Source organism: Pelodiscus sinensis, chromosome 7 (genome assembly GCF_052426305.1).
Source record: "Pelodiscus sinensis isolate ZL-2025 chromosome 7, ASM5242630v1, whole genome shotgun sequence".
NCBI lineage: Eukaryota > Metazoa > Chordata > Testudines > Trionychidae > Pelodiscus > Pelodiscus sinensis.
This window is the reverse complement of record NC_143058.1, coordinates 29,653,213-29,677,910: the sequence shown is the minus strand read 5'-3', so window position 1 is coordinate 29,677,910 and position 24,698 is coordinate 29,653,213. Positions and strand designations below refer to the sequence as shown.

The 24,698-nt window shown below is 40.9% G+C and overlaps 1 protein-coding gene across 36 annotated transcripts in view; it reads left to right on the top strand.

The window, feature by feature from the left end:
• The window catches only part of NEB (nebulin), a 193,670-nt gene that overhangs the window by 73,240 nt on the left and 95,732 nt on the right, over positions 1 to 24,698 (top strand). For 33 of the 36 annotated variants that reach the window (XM_075933364.2, XM_075933397.2, XM_075933375.2 and 30 more), the window contains 18 exons: positions 415 to 726; positions 4,125 to 4,328; positions 5,454 to 5,558; positions 5,662 to 5,769; positions 7,408 to 7,719; positions 9,966 to 10,169; positions 10,429 to 10,533; positions 10,634 to 10,741; positions 11,585 to 11,896; positions 14,382 to 14,585; positions 15,131 to 15,235; positions 16,391 to 16,498; positions 17,886 to 18,197; positions 19,622 to 19,825; positions 20,502 to 20,606; positions 21,257 to 21,364; positions 22,256 to 22,567; positions 23,567 to 23,770. In XM_075933364.2, the coding sequence (XP_075789479.2) occupies positions 415 to 726; positions 4,125 to 4,328; positions 5,454 to 5,558; positions 5,662 to 5,769; positions 7,408 to 7,719; positions 9,966 to 10,169; positions 10,429 to 10,533; positions 10,634 to 10,741; positions 11,585 to 11,896; positions 14,382 to 14,585; positions 15,131 to 15,235; positions 16,391 to 16,498; positions 17,886 to 18,197; positions 19,622 to 19,825; positions 20,502 to 20,606; positions 21,257 to 21,364; positions 22,256 to 22,567; positions 23,567 to 23,770 (3,432 nt within the window). The remainder of the gene's footprint in view (positions 1 to 414; positions 727 to 4,124; positions 4,329 to 5,453; positions 5,559 to 5,661; positions 5,770 to 7,407; positions 7,720 to 9,965; positions 10,170 to 10,428; positions 10,534 to 10,633; positions 10,742 to 11,584; positions 11,897 to 14,381; positions 14,586 to 15,130; positions 15,236 to 16,390; positions 16,499 to 17,885; positions 18,198 to 19,621; positions 19,826 to 20,501; positions 20,607 to 21,256; positions 21,365 to 22,255; positions 22,568 to 23,566; positions 23,771 to 24,698) is intronic. The other 3 variants (XM_089779722.1, XM_075933387.2, XM_075933388.2) reach the window with 2 other exon arrangements.

The window sequence follows — 24,698 nt, the reverse complement described above, 5'->3', positions numbered from 1 at the left end:
GGCTGAGGCTGTTATCTGAGAAAGTAACTGATGGGCACTTCATGAGACGGAAACTGAATTCTGACCCTAAAGGATCCAGGCCAGTGAATTAGAAAGAACTTAGCTACAATGTCTTAGGCATAGGAAGCTGTCATTCCACTCCAAATAGTCCACACCTAGTCCAAAGACACTGTGTTACTTATCCATTTAAGGACCTCTTGTGGTTTTAAGTGCAGGAAACCTATGAGTACTTTAGCACTCAGATTCCATGCTCAATGAACACAACACTTCTTTATGTGGAAGCCTCTACACTAGCACATAATGTCCCCCAGGGAATTGCTATAGGATTATTCAATGTTTTAACAATACCCTTCCTGAATCTTATTGAAGTTTGTTTGTTTATTTGTGGGTTTTTTTCCCCCCTTTGACCTACAGTACAAATACAAAGCAGGGTATCGCAAGCAGCTTGGCCACCATGTGGGAGCCCGCAACATCCAGGATGATCCCAAGATGGTGTGGTCTATGCACGTGGCCAAAATCCAGAGTGACCGTGAGTACAAGAAAGATTTTGAGAAATGGAAGACCAAGTATAATACCCCAGTGGACATGCTGGGAATCGTGCTGGCCAAGAAGTGTCAGGAGCAAGTCAGTGACATTGATTATAGACATCCTCTGCACAAGTGGACGTGTCTTCCAGACCAAAGCGACGTTGTACATGCCAGGAAAACATACGATCTTCAGAGTGACGTAAGTCCCATTTTTTTTACCAGCTTTGTGAAAACGGAGATGTTCTATTAAATCTATTTTTGCTGCAATATCAAAACACATATTTATGGATTGCATTTATTAACCTTTTTATCTTGCAAGAACCTTACTGCTTCATACTAGATTGGTGGGTTGTCACAGTTTCAGGTCAATTGCATATATATTCCCCTTCCGTGGTCCAGTAAGGAAGCAGCCATTTCAGGCTTCCAGCTTCAAGCCATCACCTCTCATTGATGGAAATCTGAGTTTCAGTCTACCCTGACCTCCAACGTGATATTTGGCAAATGGCAAATACCAATTTGGTCTACTTAAAGTGTCCCTTCTGTGCCTATGTACATCACGCATCATCTGAAAACCTGTTTTGTGTACTTTTAAGAGGAACAATGTGGAGTAGTGCCATTATCATAGAGCCGGTGGCACCATCTACATGTGAAAATGAACTATTTTTAAATATTTGCAGTGCTTCAAGATAAAGTTGGGTTTTTTGTAATTTCAAATAATCACAACAACAATCTAGGGGGTAAATCAACATGTAACAATAATTTTTACAAGTGTGATTGAAATGTAGTAGTGTTGGAGATGTTTCCACTCAACATCATTATTATCCTCTTTTTTATCTGCATGGTCTCTGTTGAGAATGTGAAAGTTTCACTGCCTTGGCATGTACACCAAGTTCATTCTGATTACTGACACTGTTGATTATACAGTGACCATACTGGCATCATGGCATGTGCACAATTAAGGTCTTGGAGACACTCAGATGTCATTGGATCCTTGAACAGCACAGGGAGTAGTTGATCATCCTCATTTTTCCATCCATGTTGCAACATCTGGTTTAACTATATGCAGAAGCATCCAAATCTTTGTTTGACATGCTCTTCAAAACTGTTCTTCCTTTGTGGAAGTCTCCTCAGAGACTTGAACTTTTTGATGGCTGCATTGAAGTGCAAACAGTACAGGGTTCTGTTGGTGTCCTTTTTCTCTCTTGCTGTCTGCTAACAACTTGCTTTGCAGGTTGTCTGTGACTTTGTCTCAATCTGGCAAGATTTCTGAAGTATAAGTTCCCTTTTCTTTTGCTAAGATTGGTCATGAATTTCCCCAAATATCCAATAGAGGCAATATAGAGTTCCAGCCTCTTCCTTCGTGTATAGCAGGCAGTATGTTGCAGACTTCAGGAGGGGAGGATGTTACAGATTTATTCATGCAATATGAAGTGACACTTGTTAGTTGTGCTCATAATGATGCCTCTTTCAAACCACATGTTATCTATGTATTCAGTTTTTGGAATATATTGAACAGCAAGGACTAAATCTCTGTATCAGGTGACTAATTATTATGATTCCTCTGACACCAAGATACCCAAAAAGCCATTTTGGCACATACAGCATGCACAGGCATCCTTGTCTGCTTCTTCTTGAATACTGCCCACATCTCGGGTTTCCTCAGCATATCTACTGATAATGGACTCTTTACTTCACCACTGGAAAAGTCTCTATGAAGAAGGAGAATTCTGGGTGTGTTTCTAAACTTTTGGGTGTATTTTCCACAGAGGAATTTTATAAGTGGTAACATGCTGTATGCCTCCTCTAGAAGTTTTTTTTATGGAGGCACAGGATGTCCACCAATCATCTTAGGTGACCACATATCAATCACCATTCTCACTTAGGTGACAACACATATATATTCCACTGTAGTGCACTTGACTCAGAGACTTTTGCCAGCAACTATGCCTACCTTCATGCCTCCAGCTTCCATCTTGGATATACCACACGATCCATTGTCTACAGCCAAGCACTGAGGTACAACTGCATTTGCTCCAACCCCTGAGACAGATACCAATACCTACTAGATCTTCACCAAGCATTCTTGAAACACGATACCCACACGAGGAAGTAAGGAAACAGATTAACAGAGCCAGATGTGTATCCAGAAGCCTCCTGCTGCAGGACAAGACCAAGAAAGAAACCAACAGAACACCACTGGCCATCACCTACAGTCCTCAGCTAAAACCTCTCCAACGCATCATCAGTGATCTACAACCCATCCTGGACAATGATCCCTCACTTTCACAGGCCTTGGGAGGCAGGCCAGTCCTCGCCCACAGACAACCCGCCAACCTGAAGCATATTTTCACCAGCAACTATACACCGCACCATAGTAACTTTAACTCAGGAACCAATCCATGCAACAAACCTCAGTGCCAACTCTGCCCAGATAGCTACACCAGCAACACCATCAGAGGACCTAACTAGATCAGCCACACCATCACTGGTTCATTCACCTGCACATCTAGCAATGTAATATACACCATCATGTGCCAACAATGCCCCTTTGCTATATACATCGGCCAAACTGGACAGTCCCTATGTAAAAGAATAAATGAACACAAATCAGATATTAGGAATGGCAATAAACAAAACCTGTAGGAGAATACTTCAGTCTCCCTGGATACACAATAGCAGATCTAAAGGTAGTCATCCTGCAGCAAAAAAACGTCAAGACCAGACTTCAAAGAGAAACTGCTGAGCTACAGTTCATCTGCAAGTTTGACACCATCAGCTCAGGATTAACAAAGACTGTGAATGGCTAGCTAACTACAAAAGTGGCTTCTCCTCTCTTGGTATTCACACCTCCAGATCAGCTGCTAGAAGTGGGCTTCATCCTCCTTGATTGAATTAACCTCATTATCTCTCGCCTGATTCTGGCCTGCATATTTATACCTGCTTCTGGATATTTCCACTACATGCATCTGATGAAGTGGGTCTTTGCCCACGAAAGCTTATGCTCCAATACATCTGTTAGTCTATAAGGTGCTACAGAACTCTTTGTCGCTTTTGCAGATCCAGACTAACGAGGCTACCCCTCTGATACTAGTTTTCACACAGTTACTTTTTTCATATCTGTCAGAGACTTCAATTACACGATTATCTTTGTCAAATCCCTTTGGAACTTGCTTCATGTACTTTAGAAACCAATTTATCAGATGAGTGCAGTTTGTCTCCAGACATCAGCTATATGACAGATACAGCATTTCTGATGTATACTATAGTTTCCTTGTTGCAATCTTAGCTCATAGAATCTTTTAGCTTGAATTTCCAGATGTTGCCCTAATTTAGTGTTGTCTGTTTTTCCCATTGTTCCATCAAAATAGTAGAAGGACATAGGCACCTGTGGAATAACTAGATTAGACAGAATCCAACAGGGTCCAGAGTCTGTCAGTACAGAACAAGTCCTGTCAGACTGTTGCAAGGTGAATACCTCTGTTGTCATGTGATATTGATTCAACATGGAAACTCTTTTTTAATTGGTGCTGCTTTTCTTTGGAGAAAAATGGTTTAAGTTGTCTAAATGAACTGTCTTGCCTTCATCTATAATTTCAGCTTGTGTATAAATCAGATCTGCAGTGGATGAAAGGCATTGGCTGGTCCCCAAGTGGCTCTCTGGATGATGAGAAGAATAAGAGAGCATCCCACATCCTGAGTGACCACACCTATCGGCAACACCCAGGCACTATCAAATTTAGTAGCCTGCTTGATTCTATGCCAATGGTTCTGGCAAAGCACAATACTGGAATTATGAACCCTGTGAGTTTTCTATTTATTTGCAAAAAGAATTAAAATGGTGTCTTTTTCTTTCTGGATACTAACGTATTGGTATTTGTTTTTCAAGGAGACTAAAAAAATCACATTGAAATATTAGTCAGGAATTTATTTCCATCATAACTGAGTAGTTTGGTTTTGTTATTTTAAATTTCTAGCCCATAGCTAAACTCTATTTTAAAAGTGTGTTTAATAGCTGTATATTTACAAAATCACACACATGAAAAAGGAGTTTATCAATATTTTGTTGTATCTTATTACATGTTCTTTATGTTGTTATAATATAATTTTGTAATATAAAGAGGTAGGCTGTTTGTTTACTTTTCATATATTGTGCAAGCAACTGTCTGGTTATAACTGAAAAAGATATTCCAATATATTTCAAGATATTCCAATATATTTCAGGTGAACTGTTACCCACCCCCTCCAAAATTCATGATTCAATAGATCTTTGGTAATTTGCATTTCATTATCTTCACAAAATGTAGAATCCATGTTCTCGCCTCCAATCTCTCTGGTGTGATACTGGACACTGTAATAAATTACCACATGAGTAAACTTAATCTAGTTTACTGATTATATATCAGGAAATTATGAAATATGTAATAATTAAATATGAATGATCATTGCCAAAGATAATTGAAAAATTACATTTGGTGATCTGTAGCTCATGCTTAATTTATTGTGACTGCAACTAGATTAATCATTCTTGGTAAAATTTTGGACCATTTAAGTCAAATGCAAGATTCCCTTTGACTGCAGCAGAGCCAAGATTTCACCTTTTGAGTAGTGTGTCATTCAAAAAGATCACCAAAATCACTAAGTGCTCTTGTGAAGCAACATACTATGCAACAAAAGTGAGATTCTTGGTATCTGGTCTTTATTCATTAAGGAGTAAAAACCTTGTTATTTGTAATGGGTCTCCAGATCAGTGCAAACAATATAACTTCTATTCTTGTTTAAATTTTAGTTATGGTTGTTCCTGACCATGTGAAACTTTTAGGACAGGTGACCTTGATCATGCTTATTCAGTCAAAATTATATCTTATCATATTAATGGCTGAGGCCTTCATGATTACAAACATCTTATATTTGTTATTTGCTTTTCAGCGCTCATATACAGAAGCTTGGAACAAAGATAAAACTAGTATCCACGTTATGCCAGATACCCCTGATATTTTACTGGCGCAGCAGAACAAATTGAATTACAGTGATGTAAGTTGTGCCTTGCTTAAACTTAAAAGGCAGCCTGTAAAACAATTGAGATGAAAAGGAATTGCTTTATTTCTTACATGACAAATATTTGTTATGATTTTAGAAACTGTACCGACTTGCAATGGAAGAGGAAAAGAAGAAAGGTTATGACCTACGGGTAGATGCCATTCCAATAAGGGCAGCTAAAGCCTCCCGAGATATTGCAAGTGAGGTAAGTAATCTTGGATCCTTCTTCTTCCACATTAAGAGGTCTCAACATCATAATTAACTGTTAAGAACCAACTCCATCAACACAATCCTGTATCAAGGAACACATTTACTAAGTAATAAATAGGAGAGAAGCTGGTGTTAAATCTCTACAGTTCTTGTAGGTCTATGCTTGCTTTATCTGTGGTAAGGTTCCACTCCCAGTATCTGTGGTCTATTTGAGGATATCTGTTGATTGCTTGCGGGTTGTGACAAATGAAGTCACCTTGTTCACTTTTGATTGTAACTAATTTTTCCTACTTTATAATAATTTCTACTCAATATTTTAATTAAATTAGTCTTTTTGGTGCAGTATAACCTTCCAGTACTGTCAGTAAGACCTTTGCCAGTAACATATCCAGTTAATTGAAACTGGTATCTAATATATAAAAGAGAATGTTTGTATGTTTGTGCTCTAATAATTTGGACACTATAAGAGCTACTGCAACCAAACTTTGCATGGGCTAACCTTTCCTCCAGGAGAAGGTTTTAAGGTACTATGGGAGGCTGTGACAGGGGCCCCATTCCCGCCTTCCCCCGCACTATCTCTGCTGGCAGCAATGTGCTCCCAGGCCGCCGCTGTTCTGAACCTGTGGCGCTTGTGCAGAGGCGGCACGTGGAGGACCACCCTCATGGTGCAGGCGCGCCTCAGCCAGTGTGCATACCAGGGGGCAGGTGGACCTGGGGAGAGCAGGAACGCTGGCATGGAAAAGGGCACTGACAGTTAAAACCGGTGCCGGGCCAGACACAAGTGGGGGAGAGAGAGGAGGAAGGAGGAGTGGGGTCAGCTCTTTTGCACGCTGCCACCCTTCCCTCCCCTTCCTTCTCCCAAACTGCCGGCCTGTGCCCCACACAGACAGCGCCCCACTCCTCCCCACCCCTCCCCTGCCACCTCCCTAACTTCCAGCTTGTGCCCCAAACAGACAGTGCCCTGCTGCTCCCCAACCTTTCCTGCCACCTCCATAACTGTCAGCCTGTGCCCCACATAGACAGCACCCCTCTCCTCCCCACCCCTCACGTGCCATCTCCCAAACTGCCAGCCTGTGCCCCACACAGTGCCCTGCTCCGCCCCACCCTTTGCCCACTACCTCCCTAACTGCCAACCTGTGCCTCACATAGACAGAGAATCTGATTTTCTTCCAGCACATCTCTCCAAGTACCACCCTATGTAATATAGAAAGTGCAATGTTTGTATGTTTCTGCGCTAATAACTTGGACACTATAAGAGCTATCGCAACCAAACTTTGCATGGAATAACCTTTCATCCTGGAGAAGGTTTTAAGGTACTTTTGGAACTGATTGGCAGGGCTTGCCAAGTGGCGGCGAGCCCTGCTCACCAGCCGTGCGGTTCTGCGAGCTGCGCATGCGCAGATCGCGTGGTGCCGGCTGTGCTGGCTTGTAATCTACTCACCCGTGGCGAGTAGATTACATGATTTGTCAAGCCCTGCTGATTGGGGTCACACCCCACCTCCCCCCCCGTGGCAACTTGGGCCCCGGGCGTGAGCTGGAGCGCTCCTCCCGCATGTAGCCTCCTGGGACTCACCCAGCAAATATTTTTCCAAATCTGAAAGAGCAACAATTATTTTTTTATTTTTTCCAACAGTACAGATACAAAGAAGGGTATCGCAAGCAGCTTGGCCACCATGTGGGAGCACGCAATATCCAGGATGATCCCAAGATGGTGTGGTCTATGCATGTGGCCAAGATCCAGAGTGACCGTGAGTACAAGAAAGATTTTGAGAAATGGAAAACCAAGTATAATACCCCAGTGGACATGCTGGGAATCGTGCTGGCCAAGAAGTGTCAGGAACAAGTCAGTGACATTGATTATAGACATCCTCTGCACAAGTGGACGTGTCTTCCAGACCAGAACGATGTTGTACATGCCAGGAAAACATACGATCTTCAGAGTGATGTAAGTTCGTATGTCATAATTTATATGAAAAGCCTCTATTTCTGAATTATTTTATCCTGCAAGGGCATTTGTTGTGGCATACGGGATGGATGTATATTTTCAGAATGTGAACCATTCCACATGGTAAACATTTCACAGTTTGCAGAAAGTAGCCTTTATTTTGCATTCTAAATATTTCCTTATGCTGAATACGGAACATCTGATAAAATTACTCATATTGAAGCAAGTTCAACTGTAATTAATCAGAACTATGCAAATGCCAACATTCAGTTTAACATCAAGTAGACTGAGCCCCTGCAAAAAAGAAATACTGTGTAGTGGGATTCTTTTTATTTACCTTCTTATTTTTAAGGCATTTGGGTTCACTCAGAGTAGAGTGGTCCCCTCCCATACACTTCTCTGACTGACCCAACCCTCCCTGCCTGACACTCTCCACCCTCCATTGCTACACCCCCAGGACAGGCCCATCTCTCCTGGCAATTGTTGCCATGTCTTTCCAAGACAGCACATGGGTGGGAGTTCACATAGGGTCACATGCCCACCCTCAAGTTTCTGCCAGGGTTCATACCAGAATATAGCCAGCAGCATCCTTTAAACACTGTGCGGGAGGGAAGGCACAGGAGCTCCTGCCAATTACAGGGCGTGATGAGGTGCGGAAGGAACGAGCAGGCCTGTGTTTTTACAGAATTCATCTCTTTATGATCCCATTCCGTGGCTGGAACAGCTCCTGTTCCTTCCTGCCCACACAGTGTCAAAAGGCAGCTAATACCCACAAGTTAATGCTGGCACGGATATTACCCAGCTGCTTCCAGTCTCCCAGCTACAGTGCAGGCAGGAAGGGGTTAAGCTGTAAGGATGCACCAGAACACAAGGAACCTGGCTGTAGGGATTTCAACAAACCCACCAGCCAGCAGGGGAGGATGACGAGAAGTCTCTGCCATAGGGGCTGCTGTGTAGCCTGCTAGCTTGGGGCACGAACAGGCTGATAATCACTTCCTGCCTCTAATCCTGAGCTTAGCTGAGGGGCAGAGAGATTCCCGGATGCCAGTGCTCTGTGGGGCTTGGACACATGAAGGGCTCATTTGCCCCTGGGTAGTGCCCCAGGCGGGAGGGTCTTGGGCTTCCCCGGACTGGTGGGAGAAGGAAGATGCCTGCCAGGTTGTTTGGTGAGCTGAGCACTCCAACCAGAGGCTGGTTCTTTGCACAGTGCTGGAAGCAGGATGTGCCCCTCCTGGGAGTATATCGAGGGCCAAAAAGGCAGGAGTGTATGGAAGGGGCACAGTGGGGAGAAGACAGCAAGAGGGGGAGCATGTAAAGAGCTGAAGGATGGGCAGCAGAGGTGACATATAACTGTTCCCCACCTGTCACCTGCCTGCATCACCAGACACTGCCCCTCACAACATGCAGCCAGTGCCATTCTGAAATGGGGTGTGGGGTGGGGACCTGCTTCCTGAGAACTGGCATGGAGCAGGGGCTGTGCTGACAGACCAGCAGGGGGAGCAGCTGGCCCGGCATGCAGCAGCTTTGCCCTGGCACCAGTCTTGCACACCTACCGTCATCGTTGGCCTCTTGACTCTCCCTTCTACCTCCACCTCCTTCCCCCATCACTGGTGGGCAGGTGGCTCGCAAGGAGAGGTCTGGCTAGCAGCAGGACCTGCCAGTACTGATGGGGAGAAGACAGGAAAATATGGGACAACTTTCTTATTTTTAAGAAAAAAATCAATTTACTTGCAGGAGGGCTTAAATATGGGACTATCCATTTAAAAATGGGACATCTGTTCACCCTAATCCTAAATATTGATTTCGTTTTGTGCACTAGAGAAGGGAGAGAGTAAAAGAATGTGTTTCATGTTTGTAAGTATTCATTAGTTGGCGTGTTTAAGTGACATTTCCAGTGCTTGAGGTCCTTCTCATCTGTTACATGTAGAAAAAAAAATGTCTAATTAACCCAGACAGTCAAAATGCATTTTGGCTGTCTGGGTTATCTCCATGACAGTTTTAGATTAATCTCCTCCCTGACTGACACAGACCTTGCCATAGACAGAGTAAGATTTTTGTGGAGTTACAGTGTAGGCAGAATCTGTGTTGAATTGACAGAGGACTGTAACATGGTAACCTCTGTCATCATAGGATATTGATTAAACAATGAGAATCTCTTTAATTAATGCTGCTTTGGACGTGGAGAAAAAATGTTCATGTTGTTTAAATAAAATAATGAACTGTCTTGTCTTCCTCTATAATTTCAGCTTGTGTATAAATCAGATCTTCAGTGGCTGAAAGGCATTGGCTGGGTCCCAAGTGGCTCTCTGGATGATGAGAAGAATAAGAGAGCAACCCATATCTTGAGTGACCACACCTATCGGCAACACCCAGACACTATCAAATTTAGTAGCCTGCTTGATTCTATGCCAATGGTTCTGGCAAAGCACAATACTGGAATTATGAACCCTGTGAGTTTTCTATTTATTTGCAAAAAGAATTAAAATGAGGTCGTTTTACTGGTTGCTAAAGTATTGATATTTGTTTTTCAAGGAGAATGAAAGAAGAGAACTTCTGTTTAAGTTTTAGTTACAGTTGTTCTTGACTATATGAAACTCTTAGAATTGCTGATCTTCATCATGCTTATTCAGTCAGAATTATATCTTACCATATTAATGACTGAGGCCTTCATTATTTTGAGCCTTATTATATTTGTCATTTGCTTTTCAGCGTTCTTATACAGAAGCTTGGAACAAAGATAAAACTAGTATCCACATTATGCCAGATACCCCTGCTATTTTATTGGCACAGCAGAACAAATTGAATTACAGTGATGTAAGTGGTGCCTTGCTTAAAATTAAAATTAAAATTTAAATTTAGATGGAAAGGAAATGCTTTAGTTCTGACATGCAACAAATATTTGTTATGATTTTAGAAACTGTACCGACTTGCAATGGAAGAGGACAAGAAGAAAGGTTATGACCTACGAGTAGATGCCATTCCAATAAGGGCAGCTAAAGCCTCCCGAGATATTGCAAGTGAGGTAAGTAACCTTGGACCTTTCTCCTCAGCCATTAATAGATCTTACCATTGTGTGAGCAGTTAAGGTCCTACACCATCATCACAATCATGTATCATGCAGAACTCTTTTTGGACAATAAATTAATAAACTCTTTTTGAATCTGGAATAAAATCTTCCCTATAGTTCCCATAGGCCTGCCCTTATTTATGTTTTGACATTACATTCTGTTTCTGTTCTCTATTTGAGGATCTCTGTTTGATGTTCTGAAGAGTATGATAAATGAAGTCATCTTGTCCAGGTTTAATTCTGACTAATGTCTCTTATTGCATAATTGCTAATCAACATTCTTATATGATTTAATCTTTCTGTTAAGGTATTATCTTTGAGCACTATATATCACATTTTTTTCCTGGTAACATATTCATAAATTTGAAATTGTTATTTGAAAATACATGTGTTTGGCCATGTTAATGAGTAAACTTCATACAACGGCATTAACCATTTTGATCTGGATTTTAGGCTAAATTAGACTTTTGACATGACCATGATCACAAATAATCATTAGTCACACTCACAGGAATGCCAGAGCCTGTCAAGTCACTGGGTTCCAGGCAAGTGATGTGCTCGATTCTGGTATAGTCAGTCACAATATTACTTATGTAAGGGACTCTTACGACTAAGCCTTCTCCTAAGTTCCTGGTGTTGTATGAGAGTGAAAGCCCCCAGAAATGATACTTTATGAAGTGGTACACATTCCCATAAAAGCCTCCAAACTCTAAACATGAAAACTCTAAAGAATTGTTCTGGGATATTTTCTTAACAAGAGACCTCAAACATGTTGTATTTTATTTTTTTGGCCTACAGTACAGATACAAAGAAGGGTATCGCAAACAGCTTGGCCACCATGTGGGAGCCCGCAACATCCAGGATGATCCCAAGATGACATGGTCTATGCATGTGGCCAAGATCCAGAGTGACAGAGAGTACAAGAAAGATTTTGAGAAATGGAAGACCAAATATAGTAGCCCAGTGGACATGCTGGGAATCGTGCTGGCCAAGAAGTGTCAGGAGCAAGTCAGTGATGTTGATTATAGACGTCCTCTGCACCAATGGACATGTCTACCGGACCAGAATGATGTCATCCATGCTAGAAAGGCCTATGATCTACAGAGTGACGTGAGTACGCAACATGGTTTTACAAAAGGTAGATCGTGCCAAACCAACCTGATCTCCTTTTCTGAGAAAGTAACAGATTTTTTAGATAAAGGAAATACAGTGGATCTAATCTACCTCAACTTTAGTAAGGCATTTGATACAGTACCACATGGGGAATTATTGGTTAAATTGGAAAAGATAGGGATTAATATGAAAGTTGAGAGGTGGATAAGCAACTGGTTAAAGGGGAGACTACAGTGGGTCATATTGAAAGGTGAACTGTCAGGTTGGAGAAAGGTTACTAACGGAGTTCCTCAGGGATCTGTTTTGGGACCAATTTTATTTAATCTTTTTATCACTGACCTTGGCACCAAAAGTGGAAGTGTCCTGATAAAATTTGCGGATGACACAAAGTTGGGAGGTATTGCCAATTCAGAAAAGGATTGGAATATCATACAGGAAGATCTAGATGATCTTGTAAATTGGAGTGATAGCAATAGGATGAAATTTAATAGTGAGAAGTGTAAGGTTATGCATATAGGGATTAATAACAAGAATTTTAGTTATAAGCTGGGGACACATCAGTTGGAAGTAACGGAGGAGGAGAAGGACCTCAGAGTCTTGGTTGATTATAGGATGACTATGAGCCACCATTGTGACATGGCTGTGAAAAAGGCTAATAAGGTCTTGGGATGTAGTAGGCGAGGTATTTCCAGTAGGGATAAGGAGGTGTGAGTGCCATTATACAAGGCATTGGTGAGACCCCATTTGGAATACTGTGTGCAGTTCTGGTCTCCCATGTTTAAGAAGGATGAATTCAAACTGGAACAGGTACAAAGAAGGGCCACTAGGATGATCCGAGGAATGGAAAACCTGTCTTATGAAAGGAGACTCAAGGAGCTTGGCTTGTTTACCTTAACCAAAAGAAGGCTGAGGGGGGACATGACTGCACTCTTTAAATATATTAGAGGGGTAAATACCAGGGAGGGAGAGGAATTATTTAAGCTTAATACCAATGTGGACACAAGAACAAATGGATATAAGATGACTTGAGATTAGACGAAGGTTTCTAACCATTAGAGGAGTGAAGTTCTGGAACAGCCTTCCAAGGGAAGTAGTGGGGGCAAAAGATCTATCTGGCTTCAAGATTAAACTAGATGGGTTTATGAAGGGGATGGTTTGATGAGATAACATGATCTTGGTAACTAATTGACCATTCATTATCAGTGGGAAATAGGTCAATGGAGGGATGATAGGAGTTACTATAGAGAACTTTCTGGGTGTCTGGCTGATGAGTCTTGCCCACATGCTCAGGGTTTAGCTGATTGCCATATTTGGGGTCGGGAAGGAATTTTCCTCCAGGGTAGATTGGCAGAGGCCCTGGAGGTTTTTTGCCTTCCTCTGTAGCATGGGGTACAGATCACAGCTGGAGGATTCTCTGCATATTGGGGTCTTCAAAGTATTTGAAGGCTTCAATATCTGAGATAGGTGAGAGGATTATTCTAGGAGGGGGTGGGTGAGATTCTGTGGCCTGCACTGTGCAGGGGGTCAGACTAAATGATCATAATGGTCCCTTCTGACCTTAAAGTCTATGGCTGTGTCTACATTGGCACCCTTTTCCGGAAAAGGGATGCTAATGAGACCAGTCAGAATTGCAAACGCCGTGGGGGATTTAAATATCCCCTGCGGCATTTGCAATTCCGAAGTGTCTCATTAGCATCCCTTTTCCGGAAAAGGGTGCCAATGTAGACACAGCCTATGAATCCATGAGTACTCTGTGAAGGCACTTCAAGCATATCATATCAGCAATGATTATTGCACAGTAAATTATATTTTCTGAATAATACTTGTCCCTTTTGGTGGGTGTAGAAGATCTTAAATCCCAGGAATAGTGGTTTACGTGGTCCATTGTGCACCGATACTGGCTAATGGGAACTCCCCATCTGGTATCCATCACAAAGTGCTATTCTATATTTATTTTCTCTATAGCTTCATGAAGTCTGAATCATGGTCATTGGGTCTGTGAATTATGCTGATTGATTGACTGACTGTTAATCTCACTTGAGGAGGGAATGGTGCATAAGCCATACCTCCAATGGCTTCTTGCTAAAAATTATGGAAAAGCTTCATCCTTCCTGCTGAGTTAAGGCACCTGAATTCACAGGTGTAAGTTTGGACATCTGGATCAGAGTGCTCTTAATGGAAATCCCTGGCCTCTGAAATTCACTGCCTCATTGATGCAAGTGAATAGTGAAAAGCACATATTTTCTCTCAGGCTTCTCATGATAGGTGGCAGGATGGAGGATACCTGAGGAAGATGGGAAGGAAATATGTCTCTGGACTCATAGGAGAGATCATAACAGGCTGGCTAAAAGCTGGTGTAGAGATTGAGGAGGGTTGGGTTTTTTTCAGTCCACAGGACTAGAGAAGTCCATGCATGAGAGATCCTGGGATGTCTGACTGGGAATGTTAACTAACTAGTTACCTCTGTATTTACTCTTAATAGAATTACTACAAGTCAGATCTTCAATGGTTGAGAGGCATCGGTTGGGTCCCAATTGGTTCCTTGGATGTTGAAAAAGCCAAGAAGGCTGGAGAGATCCTTAGTGACCATATATATCGTCAGCCACCAGACAAATTCAAATTTACTAGTCTAATGGATTCTCTGCCAATGGTCTTAGCCAAGCATAATGCAGAGACAATGAATAAGGTGAGTCCTGAGGAAGGTACTAGTTTTACAAACCATTAGAGATAACAAATTGCATAATAAAATATAGTATTGGTATAAGCTATCAATTAGCTCTAGTTCCAGACATTTGTAATAACAATTAGTAAAAAAATCTATGAACTAATTGTCCCTGAAAATGTCCATATAGTAAAATAATTTGTCATACTATTCAAGGCCTCAATAATTGCCTACGCATTGTGGTCCTGATTCACTCCCTGTTAATGTCAATGAGAATCTTTCAATTGACTTCACTGAAGTTTTTGTTAGTCCCTACACTCAGGGAGAGTACAAACTAAGCTAGAGCCTGAGTATTCTCCATTAAAAATCCTGCAACTCAGGCACATGTTTTTTTAAATTTTCGAATCTTGGCTTGCAAAGAGGTTAGTGTGAATGTAATAAATATTACATGATTATTTTAGAGTTTTCAAGTAATGTTATTAAAATCTTTTATGTTTTATGAGGTCTTCATATGTTGATCACTATTGGTTAATAAATCGTTTGTTAAACATTTGTCATTCCATTTGTAGCATTTATATACTGAGGTGTGGGATAAAGACAAGACTCAAATCCACATGATGCCCGACACTCCAGAGATTATGCTGGCAAGACAGAACAAGGTCAACTATAGCCAGGTGAGCAAAAGCACAGCAAACTTGAAATAACCCAGGAAAATTATTGCAAATAGTTTTAACATTTACGTACCAATATGTCAACCTCCTTGGGCTTCATTGTGGAACCTTCATGTTGGTGAACACTGTTCTGGGAAGAGTCCTGCTGACTGCAGTGGGATTAATCTCTTGCTAAGTGATCACCAGTGTGAACTAAGGGTCCATAAATGGATTTTCCAGTGAATTGCTGAGGACTCCTCTTAAAAGTATTAGTGCTAGACAGGTGTGACATTCATCTTGCATCATCAAACAAATAATTATAAAATCACAGAATACTAGAACTGGAAGGGACTTTGAGAGGTCACCAAATCCAGTCCCTTGCACTCATGGCAGGACCAAACACCATCTCGATCATCCCTGATAGATTTTTACCTAACCTGCTCTTAAATATCTCTAATGAAAGAGATTCCACAACCTCCCTAGGCAATTTATTCCAGTGCTTAACCACCCTGACAGTTAGGAAGTTTTTCTAATGTCCAACCTAAACCTCCCTTGCTCCAATGTAAACCTATTGCTTTTTGTCCTATCATCAGAGATTAAGGAGTATAATTTTTCTCCCTTCTTTTTGTAACATCCTTTTAGGTACTTGAAAGGTGCTATCATATCCCTTCTCAGTCTTCTCTTTTCCAAAAAAATCCAAACCCAGTTCTTTTACTCTTCATACATAGATCATGTTTTCTAGACATTTAATCATTTTTGTTGCTCTTCTCTGGACTGACTTGATTCTGAAATTTGAATTATTAAAATCTAAAATCTGTCTGGTTAGTGTAAATGAAAGGCAAATATGTAAGCACCAGACGGTTGTTGTTTTAGAAATTAAGATCCATTAATTGTGGCAGAGTGGTCACCATAAGTGTGATCTGTACAAATGTATTCTACTAGACATCAGTTAAAGAAGATAGACAAATGGTGTAACCATTAGCTAGACTCTGGCATAGCTTCTCAGCTGATCCAAATTTACATCAGTTGATGATGTGGCTCTGTTAAAAAAAATTAGATTGTTAGCATTTAATTGATCATATGGTAATTCTTCTAGTTGTCTGCATTTTCTCCTTTGCAGAGAAGGTAAAATGCAAAGTCCAGCTATGAGAATTTAACTCTGTTTAGTTTATTTCCTAGAGTCTGTATAAACTTGCCATGGAAGAGGCAAAGAAGAGAGGCTATGACTTGCGAATTGATGCTATTCCCATCAAGAGTGCCAAAGCATCCAGAGATATTGCCAGTGATGTAAGAAACTGCTCTTTGTTTCTCTGCTTATTTACACTGGACCTTTACATTCTGTACATTCTGCAAAAGGGGGGTTAATTCAACAATGAAGATGTGGTTTACATGTGGTAAAACTGTAGTGTATATAGTTAAACATTTTACATTTGAAAATAAAAATAATTACAAATTAAAATACTTAGAGATGCTACATGAACAGTGACAATCAGGGGTGGCCAAACTACAGCTCATGAGCTGTATGTGGCTCTTTTACCATTAAAGAGTGGCTCACAGGGCCCGAGTACGTACACACTCCACCTGTTTTCTGCCTACCAGACAGTGGAGGAAGGGGTGCTCAGAGCTTCTGCTTTGCAGTATAATTAGATTAGGGGCTTCTGCCAGAGATGATGGGTGCTTTGCTGAGAAGGAGGGGGGCGCAATTTAATGGTTTGTGCTCCCCCCAACAGCTTGAATTATATTCCCCCAGGCATGCACCTTCTCACCCTCAGCAGTCCCTCCCTGGAGCTCCCAGCTGGTACTTCCTTGAGGATAGGCAGTTCTCCCTGCAGTTCCTAACTGTGTGCTGCTGCCTTTTCTCATGGCCACAGCTTGTTGGCTCCAGCAGCTGCTGTGCAGGCAGGGGACCCAGAGGCACCATGTGACTGAACAGCACCAGCAAACCCTGGAAAAAATCAGGGACAAGTCACCTCTGGCTGCTGCCAACAGGGAGGTGGGTCTCAAGGCTTTAGCACCATAGGGTCCTCCCACAGAGCTTGGGAGCTTCAGCATAAGTGGAGCTGAAACCCTGAGCCATGACAGGTGCCTCCTATGGGGTTGAAGCCTCAAGACCCCCTTTGCCACAGGGCTGAAGTCTCAAGTGCCAGCAGCCATCTTCCTTGGGCCTGATGCTCCAAAAGCCCCCTACCTGTAGGGCAGAAATCCCTAGTCCCATCATTTTGCCATGGGGCTGAAGACCCAGGCCATGGAAGGAGTGCCCCAGCTCTTGAACTTGTAAAGATTGTTATATGCATCTCAGAGGTCAGTAAGTTTGGTCACCTTTAGTAAAGGTAAAGGTTTGTTGTATTAGATAGTTTTAGGGGGGAAAATATATTCCATTAATTAATTATTTAAAAAAACATAGTACATGCATGTCACAATTATTTCTCTTTAACATTAAAAAAAGTAATTTTAATAATTCTTTATATCCGAATGTCTGTCCCATTTAAAGTCCAAATTCACAATCTGGTTGCCTAGAATGTAAACCTATGACTTCACTCCAATAAAATACCTTGAAAGCTTTCTAACACCTATGGTTTATAAATAATTTTTGGAGTGTTTCATGTTAGAATTATTCAAAATTAATAGTCAAAACATTATTAATTAAAGGAACATTATATTTTGCATTTTTTAGTACAAATACAAAGAAGGGTATCGCAAGCAGCTTGGCCACCATGTGGGAGCCCGCAACATCCAAGATGATCCCAAGATGACATGGTCTATGCATGTGGCCAAGATCCAGAGTGACAGAGAGTACAAGAAAGATTTTGAGAAATGGAAGACCAAATACACTACACCAGTGGACATGCTAGGAATAGTGCTGGCCAAGAAGTGTCAGGAGCAAGTCAGTGATGTTGATTATAGACGTCATCTGCACCAATGGACATGTCTACCAGACCAGAATGATGTCATCCATGCTAGAAAAGCCTATGATCTACAGAGTGATGTAAGTTCCAATAGATATCTGTATTTCATACTGTACCCTAAGGGTGTGTCTAGACCACAGGTTTTTTTTTAAAAAAAGTGGCCTTTTTTCGAAAAAACTTCACCTGCGTCTAGACTGCCACTGAGTTCTTTCGAAATTAAATCGAAAGAACTGGGCAGCTTTTTCAACTGCGGTAAACCTCATTTTACGAGTAAGAATGCCTTTTTTTGAAAATGCTCTTTCGAAAAAAAGGCGTTCTTGAATACAAACAGGGCTTTTTCGAAAGAGAGTATCCAGACTGCCTGAATGCTCTCTTTCGAAAAAGTGGCTCGCTTTTTTGAAAGAAGTGGTTGAAATCTAGACGCTCTCTTTCGAAAGAGGCTTTTTCAAAAGATTCTTTCGAAAAAGCCTCTTTCAAAAGGGGCTTGAAGTCTAGACGTAGCCTAAGTGAAAATGATGTCACGTACAGGTGACAGCAGAGCTAATCTAGTATTTTTACAGATTTTTTTTACTAAAGGAAACTCAGATTAAATTCATTAAAAGATTCCTTAATGTGTTGAAATTTGTAAGTGAAACCAGGACCCAGTTTAAGCACATTTTCCCCATATATGATTTATTATTGAAATTATGTGAAATTCTTAATTGCTCATGGTTTTAAGCCAGGTGAAATGCAGTGGTTTCAGCTAAGATTCACTATTTTGAGATTTTGGTTTTATTCAAACCTGGATCTTGAAGTGAAATGAGGAATGAGTAAAGGATGAACCTGTACAAATAAATATATCAAAGAACATTTCATACAGACACCAGCAAAGCAAAACTGCTAAGCTTCATGCCTTTCAGTTCTATCACTAGGGCTGAAATTGTGAATCCCAACAAGCAGTGTCACAATAAGAATGTTGTAACTGGAAAGGAGCCTGAGTCAAATAAATATGCATGATGATGCATAGTAAATGGCAGGTTGTAACAAGGTGGAATTGAGGAAGGTACAAAGTCTAGAGGCAAAGGGCATATTCTGGAATGTTGCTGTAGTGGAGAGTAGGGAACAGGAGGAGTGCATATAAAAGGATGAGAACAGAGATACAAGAAAAGGATGTTGATAAAAATCAAACACTTAGAGTAGATGGATAGCATTCTTTGGGTCTCAGAGTTCAACTTTGGAAAGAAATACTTGAGATGAGTTCTAACTGTAGCTCTTTTGTATAGTATTGCTTTGCAATGATGAAATAGTAGTTTTTAATTTACTTCAGTGGACCAGTATTTCACCCCTGAATGCTAACCCAAATTGATATTTTACTATACAATATCTTTTTTCCACTTTTCATATGCTGTGTGTTTTAGTCACAGCTAGCTAGCTATTCAGTAATTATAAAATTTTGATAAAACATACTGGGATGGTAATCTGGGAAAATGAACTAAAGAATTGCTTTTCTATTTATTGTTAATAGAATTACTACAAGTCAGATCTCCAGTGGCTGAGAGGCATTGGTTGGGTTCCAATTGGTTCCCTGGACATAGAAAAAGCCAAGAAAGCTGGAGAGATCTTGAGTGATAAAATATATCGTCAGCCTCCAGACACATTCAAATTTACTAGTGTAACAGATTCTCTAGAAATGGTCTTGGCCAAGCATAATGCAGAGACAATGAATAAGGTGAGTAATGATTTGGTGAATAACATATCTATGCTGTGCTGCTCACTATTAAAGACATAAAATTAGGAGTACTGTGATTCAAAGTAATGCTGAAGTCCTGAAATAATAGAATAAGTTTGCAAAGCAGTACATAGAACCTATCTTATTAAGCACAAATGAGGACATGTAAAGCAAACATCAATTTACTAAGATTATTCTGAATATCACAATGCACATTTTTGGCATATATGTGTGGTCAGCTGCCATAGCTCATCAGACACTTTAGGATTATCTCAACTTTTTATTATTGTAAACTGATGTGATTAATTTCTAAATGTTGATCCAAATATTAGTGCTTCTCCTCATATAATGACAGGTTTGAGAGGGGTAGCCATATTAGTCCATTTCAGCAAAAACAAGGAGTCTGGTGGCACTAACAAATTTATTGGGGCATTAGCTTTTTTGAGAGACATGTGAGTTGTATCTCACAAAAGCTTATGCCCTAATAAATGTCTTTAAAATGCCACTGGACGCCTTGTTGTTTCTCTTCATATAAATTCCCTTTGCTTATAATAGGAGTTTTGCCAGAGTAATGATGGCAAGGTGGATAGATAGTTACTGTAGTTTATTACTGAATTACACATTTCATTTCTATTTAGAAATAATAACCATAGTCTCTTCCTCTGTTCTTTCTTAGCGCTTATACACCGAAGCATGGAACAAAGACAAAACAGAAATCCATGTCATGCCCGACACTCCAGAAATCATGCTAGCAAAACTCAACCGAATGAACTACAGTGAGGTAGGTCAAAGTAAAATGCTGAGAGGATGAAATAATGAGCTCGGGACAATACAGTTTTTTCATCGCTGCCTTTTCAGTGAATATGATCCTGCTGCTTATCTGTAGAGTTCCACGTGTGGTCACCAATGTTAATAACAACAGGTTTTTGCTATAATTTAAATGATCTTCTTGGTGGCTTGCTTATGATTTCCAGAAATACTATTAGCATTAAACTAGGGCCTTATACTGCAGTACACCCTTGACATTTGTAAATAGCACTTTGGGAAACTCCTTGCTTTCATTTTGCCAAAATGTCCATGTGAAAACAAAGTTTCTCAGGAAATAATGGGAATCTGAACAGGGCAAAACTTAGCACCTGGGAACACTTTCCACCCCATTTCTGTGGTAGACTCCCACCATCCCTGCTTTTCACTCCTTCACTGCTGCCAGATTTGTACGAGAAAATGTTGGAAATTGGTATTTTTCTTCTGTCTAAATAAGTTGCTATGGGTTATATTTAAATCAGGTTTACCCATTATGAACATTAATGATGTTTTCTAGTGGTGTAATGGGATTTTTTTATATGAAAATGTAACAGGCAAAACTACAAAGGAGGTACATAAAGTGCATGGTTAATGAGATAAAAATATAAACAATCTCCTTTCTCATAGAAATTATACAAACTTCCTTTGGAGGAATTGAAGAAGAGAGGTTATGACTTGCGTCTTGATGCCATTCCAATCCAGGCTGCCAAGGCATCCAGAAATATTGCCAGTGAAGTACGTAGCCTTTTTGTTATGTCTACAGAATTATGTTTCTTATGGAAAACAGCTCAGAATTTGTGCTCTAAATTTTTTCCATATGTAAATGCTTTTAAAATGTACAATAGATTCTCTTGCTAACCTGTAATTATAGTGTATGCTTCTTGCGTATAAAAAGAAAGGACCATATCAAGATCTACAGTGATGGATGCTTTAGACATATGCATTGCAGTGATAAAATAAATAATATAAAGTCTAGTCCTATGCCCATTGAAATATTTCCATGGAGTACAATGGGTGTTGGATCAGGCCCATAATGAGATTACATAAAGTACCAATTTGCTACTTTTTAAGATAAGAATTAAAGACCCCCCAGAAAAAATTACAGTCCTAAATGATCATCGTTTTCTGCCATGAGAAGATTGTAGTGCTTATGAACAGTTTCTGTATTGAAAATCCATGTGACTGAAGACATCCATGAAACAGATATGGCAGTGGCATATGCAATAGAGTTTTCCTTTCACTGCTCTGCCTAGGGCAATACCAGTGAGTGATTAGAAGGTTGTTCACTCTCCAGGCTGGTTTTGTCTTTGGCATCCCTAATTAAACTGTGAATAAAGGTGCGAGTTGATATTAATTGCCATCAGATGTTGTGTGGTATAATTATTAAGGGAAGAGTATATCCTAAAAATGAAAAGGCTGTGGGACCACTAACAAGATAGTAAGTACATGGTTGTAAGGGATTAAGTAAGTAAATTGAGTAGTAATCTGTTTATAGAGATGCAAGATGCAGAGTACCTTAAATGATTTTTCTTTTTCTTCTAAACAAAATGAGCAAAATAGACTATTGGAGAACATATAAACTGCTGTTTTACAATATTAGAGTAATACAAATATATTTTATTTTAGTACAAATATAAAGAAGGGTATCGCAAGCAGCTTGGCCACCATGTGGGAGCCCGCAACATCCAGGATGATCCCAAGATGATGTGGTCTATGCATGTGGCCAAGATCCAGAGTGACCGTGAGTATAAGAAAGATTTTGAGAAATGGAAGACCAAGTATAATACCCCCGTGGACATGCTGGGAATCGTGCAGGCCAAGATATGTCAGACACTGGTCAGTGATGTCGATTACCGCAGTTATCTGCACCAGTGGACGTGTCTTCCAGACCAGAATGATGTCATCCAGGCCAAGAAAGCCTATGAGCTGCAGAGTGATGTGAGTACGCAGTATGTGTAATATGTGTAAAAGGTTCAATTCTACCCTGACATGCCTGCATAGATGCTTGTTTAACATGTTTATTACAGTAGTGCCCATGGCCAACGAAGATTGGAGCCCCATTGTGCTATGTGCTGTAACAAGGCAGAGTAGCAGACGGTCCTTGACCAGAAGAGCTTACCTTCTAAACAGACAAGAGAGAAACAGGGTAGGAAAAGAGACAGAACACATAAGCAGATTCAAAATGAGATGGTGGCAAATTCTATAGGGTATCAACTACATCAAAAGGGAAGAGAAGGGGTCAAGAGGATAGGGCAGGTGAGAGGGGGCAGGTGTGAAATGAAGCTGAGATGAAAAGATTGGGCAGGAGATGGAGGGAGTGGGTTGGAGCAAACAGACAGGCAGCACAGGCCAGAGAAAGTTTTCTGAATGTCCAGAAATACAAAGGTCCTTACTTTGGCTGCTTCGTCCCCTATCAGCTAGAATCTCTGAATGTCTCGTCTCTTCACCTCACTGGTGATGATGATATGGAGGTGGGGAGACAATTGGGACAGGCATTGTCTGAGTCCTAGTGCCCCCAAACTGGAGGGGTAACTCCCTTATGCATTAATGAATCCAGGGAAAGGGTGGCCCCATTTTCTCCTCCTCTCCTCCAGTGCAGCAGACTCTTTCGTTGCTTCTGCCTTTACTGGCCATTGAAAAGTGAAATGTCCCATATCCTATTACTGATCCTTTATTGCCAAATCTTTGCTGTTTTCTTCATCTTAGCTCTATGATTGGTGCCCTACTAATACGTCTAATGAGTCCTTCCATTTTGCCATTCCCATTGCACTGTGTAATAATTATTTTTTCCACCTTGTGAGAATAAAAGTCAGAAATAAATGACCATTTTGTAGGTGATAATGTTACATGAAGTGAATGGTATGTACGTCAGTTGCATTTATTCATATTTTCTTATGATTTTTCCTGCAAATGTCTGAAACTTTAATTAAATTTTAGACTGTTTACAAATCAGACCTGGAATGGCTGAAGGGTACAGGCTGGGTCCCCATTGGTTCTATGGATGTTGAGAAGGTTAAGAGAGCTGGAGAAATCCTGAGTGAAAAGCAATACCGCCAGCCACCAGACAAAATCAAATTTACCAGTGTGACAGATTCCCTGGAGTTGGTTTTGGCAAAGCAAAATGCTGAGACAATGAACAAGGTGAGTCTCCCAGAAAAAATCACAAGTATTATTAACTTTTATTGGTTGGTGGAATGGGCCATGTGCTTTGGCTGGAAGTGGAAGTGCTCAGAGAAGCAAAATATCAGATGGCAGCCATTGTGAGCTAGCAGTAGTTACCAATAGTTCTTCAGATCCTTTGTACTCGGTAAGAAGGTTGGCCCCTCTTCTTTCAGATGTAGGATATCCCTGAATTCCTCCCCCAAACTGGAGTTCTTTAATGCATTGTATGTGCAGCTATACTTTAAATCATTTGAAAACTTCAATTAATACAGAGCACAGTGGCTTATTGGTGAAGTATTGATCTCACAGAGAAGGGTGTTTTCTCCAGAGCCTAGGTTCCACTTGTGACATGCCACACATGTTAGGCTCCGTGTGTTGTGGCCGTAAGTTGAAACTAAGGCTATGTCTAGACTGCAGGCTTCTTTCGAAAGAGGCTCTTTCGAAAGCATCTTTCGAAAGAGCCTCTTTCGAAAGATCGCGTCTAGACTGCAGGCGGATCTTTCGAAAGAGAAATCCGCTTTTTCGAAAGAGAGCACCCAGCGAGTCTGGATGCTCTCTTTCGAAGACGGCCTCTTTACATTGAAGAACGCCTTCTTTCGAAAGAGGAACTTTCGAAAGAAGGCGTTCTTCCTCGTGAAATGAGGTTTACCGCCATCGAAAGAAAAGCCGCGTTCTTTTGAAATAATTTCGAAAGAACGCGGCTTGAGTCTGGATGCAGGGGAAGTTTTTTCGGGAAAAGGCTACTTTTCCCGAAAAAAACCCTGAGTCTGGACACGGCCTAAGTGTTGCCTAGGACTGTGTACAAGGCCTCTGCACTGGAATTAGCCCAGTTCTCTGTTATCTGCACAGGCTGCCTATTAGAGCTGGTCAGAACATTGCACCAAAATCAAATGTTGATGAAAAATGG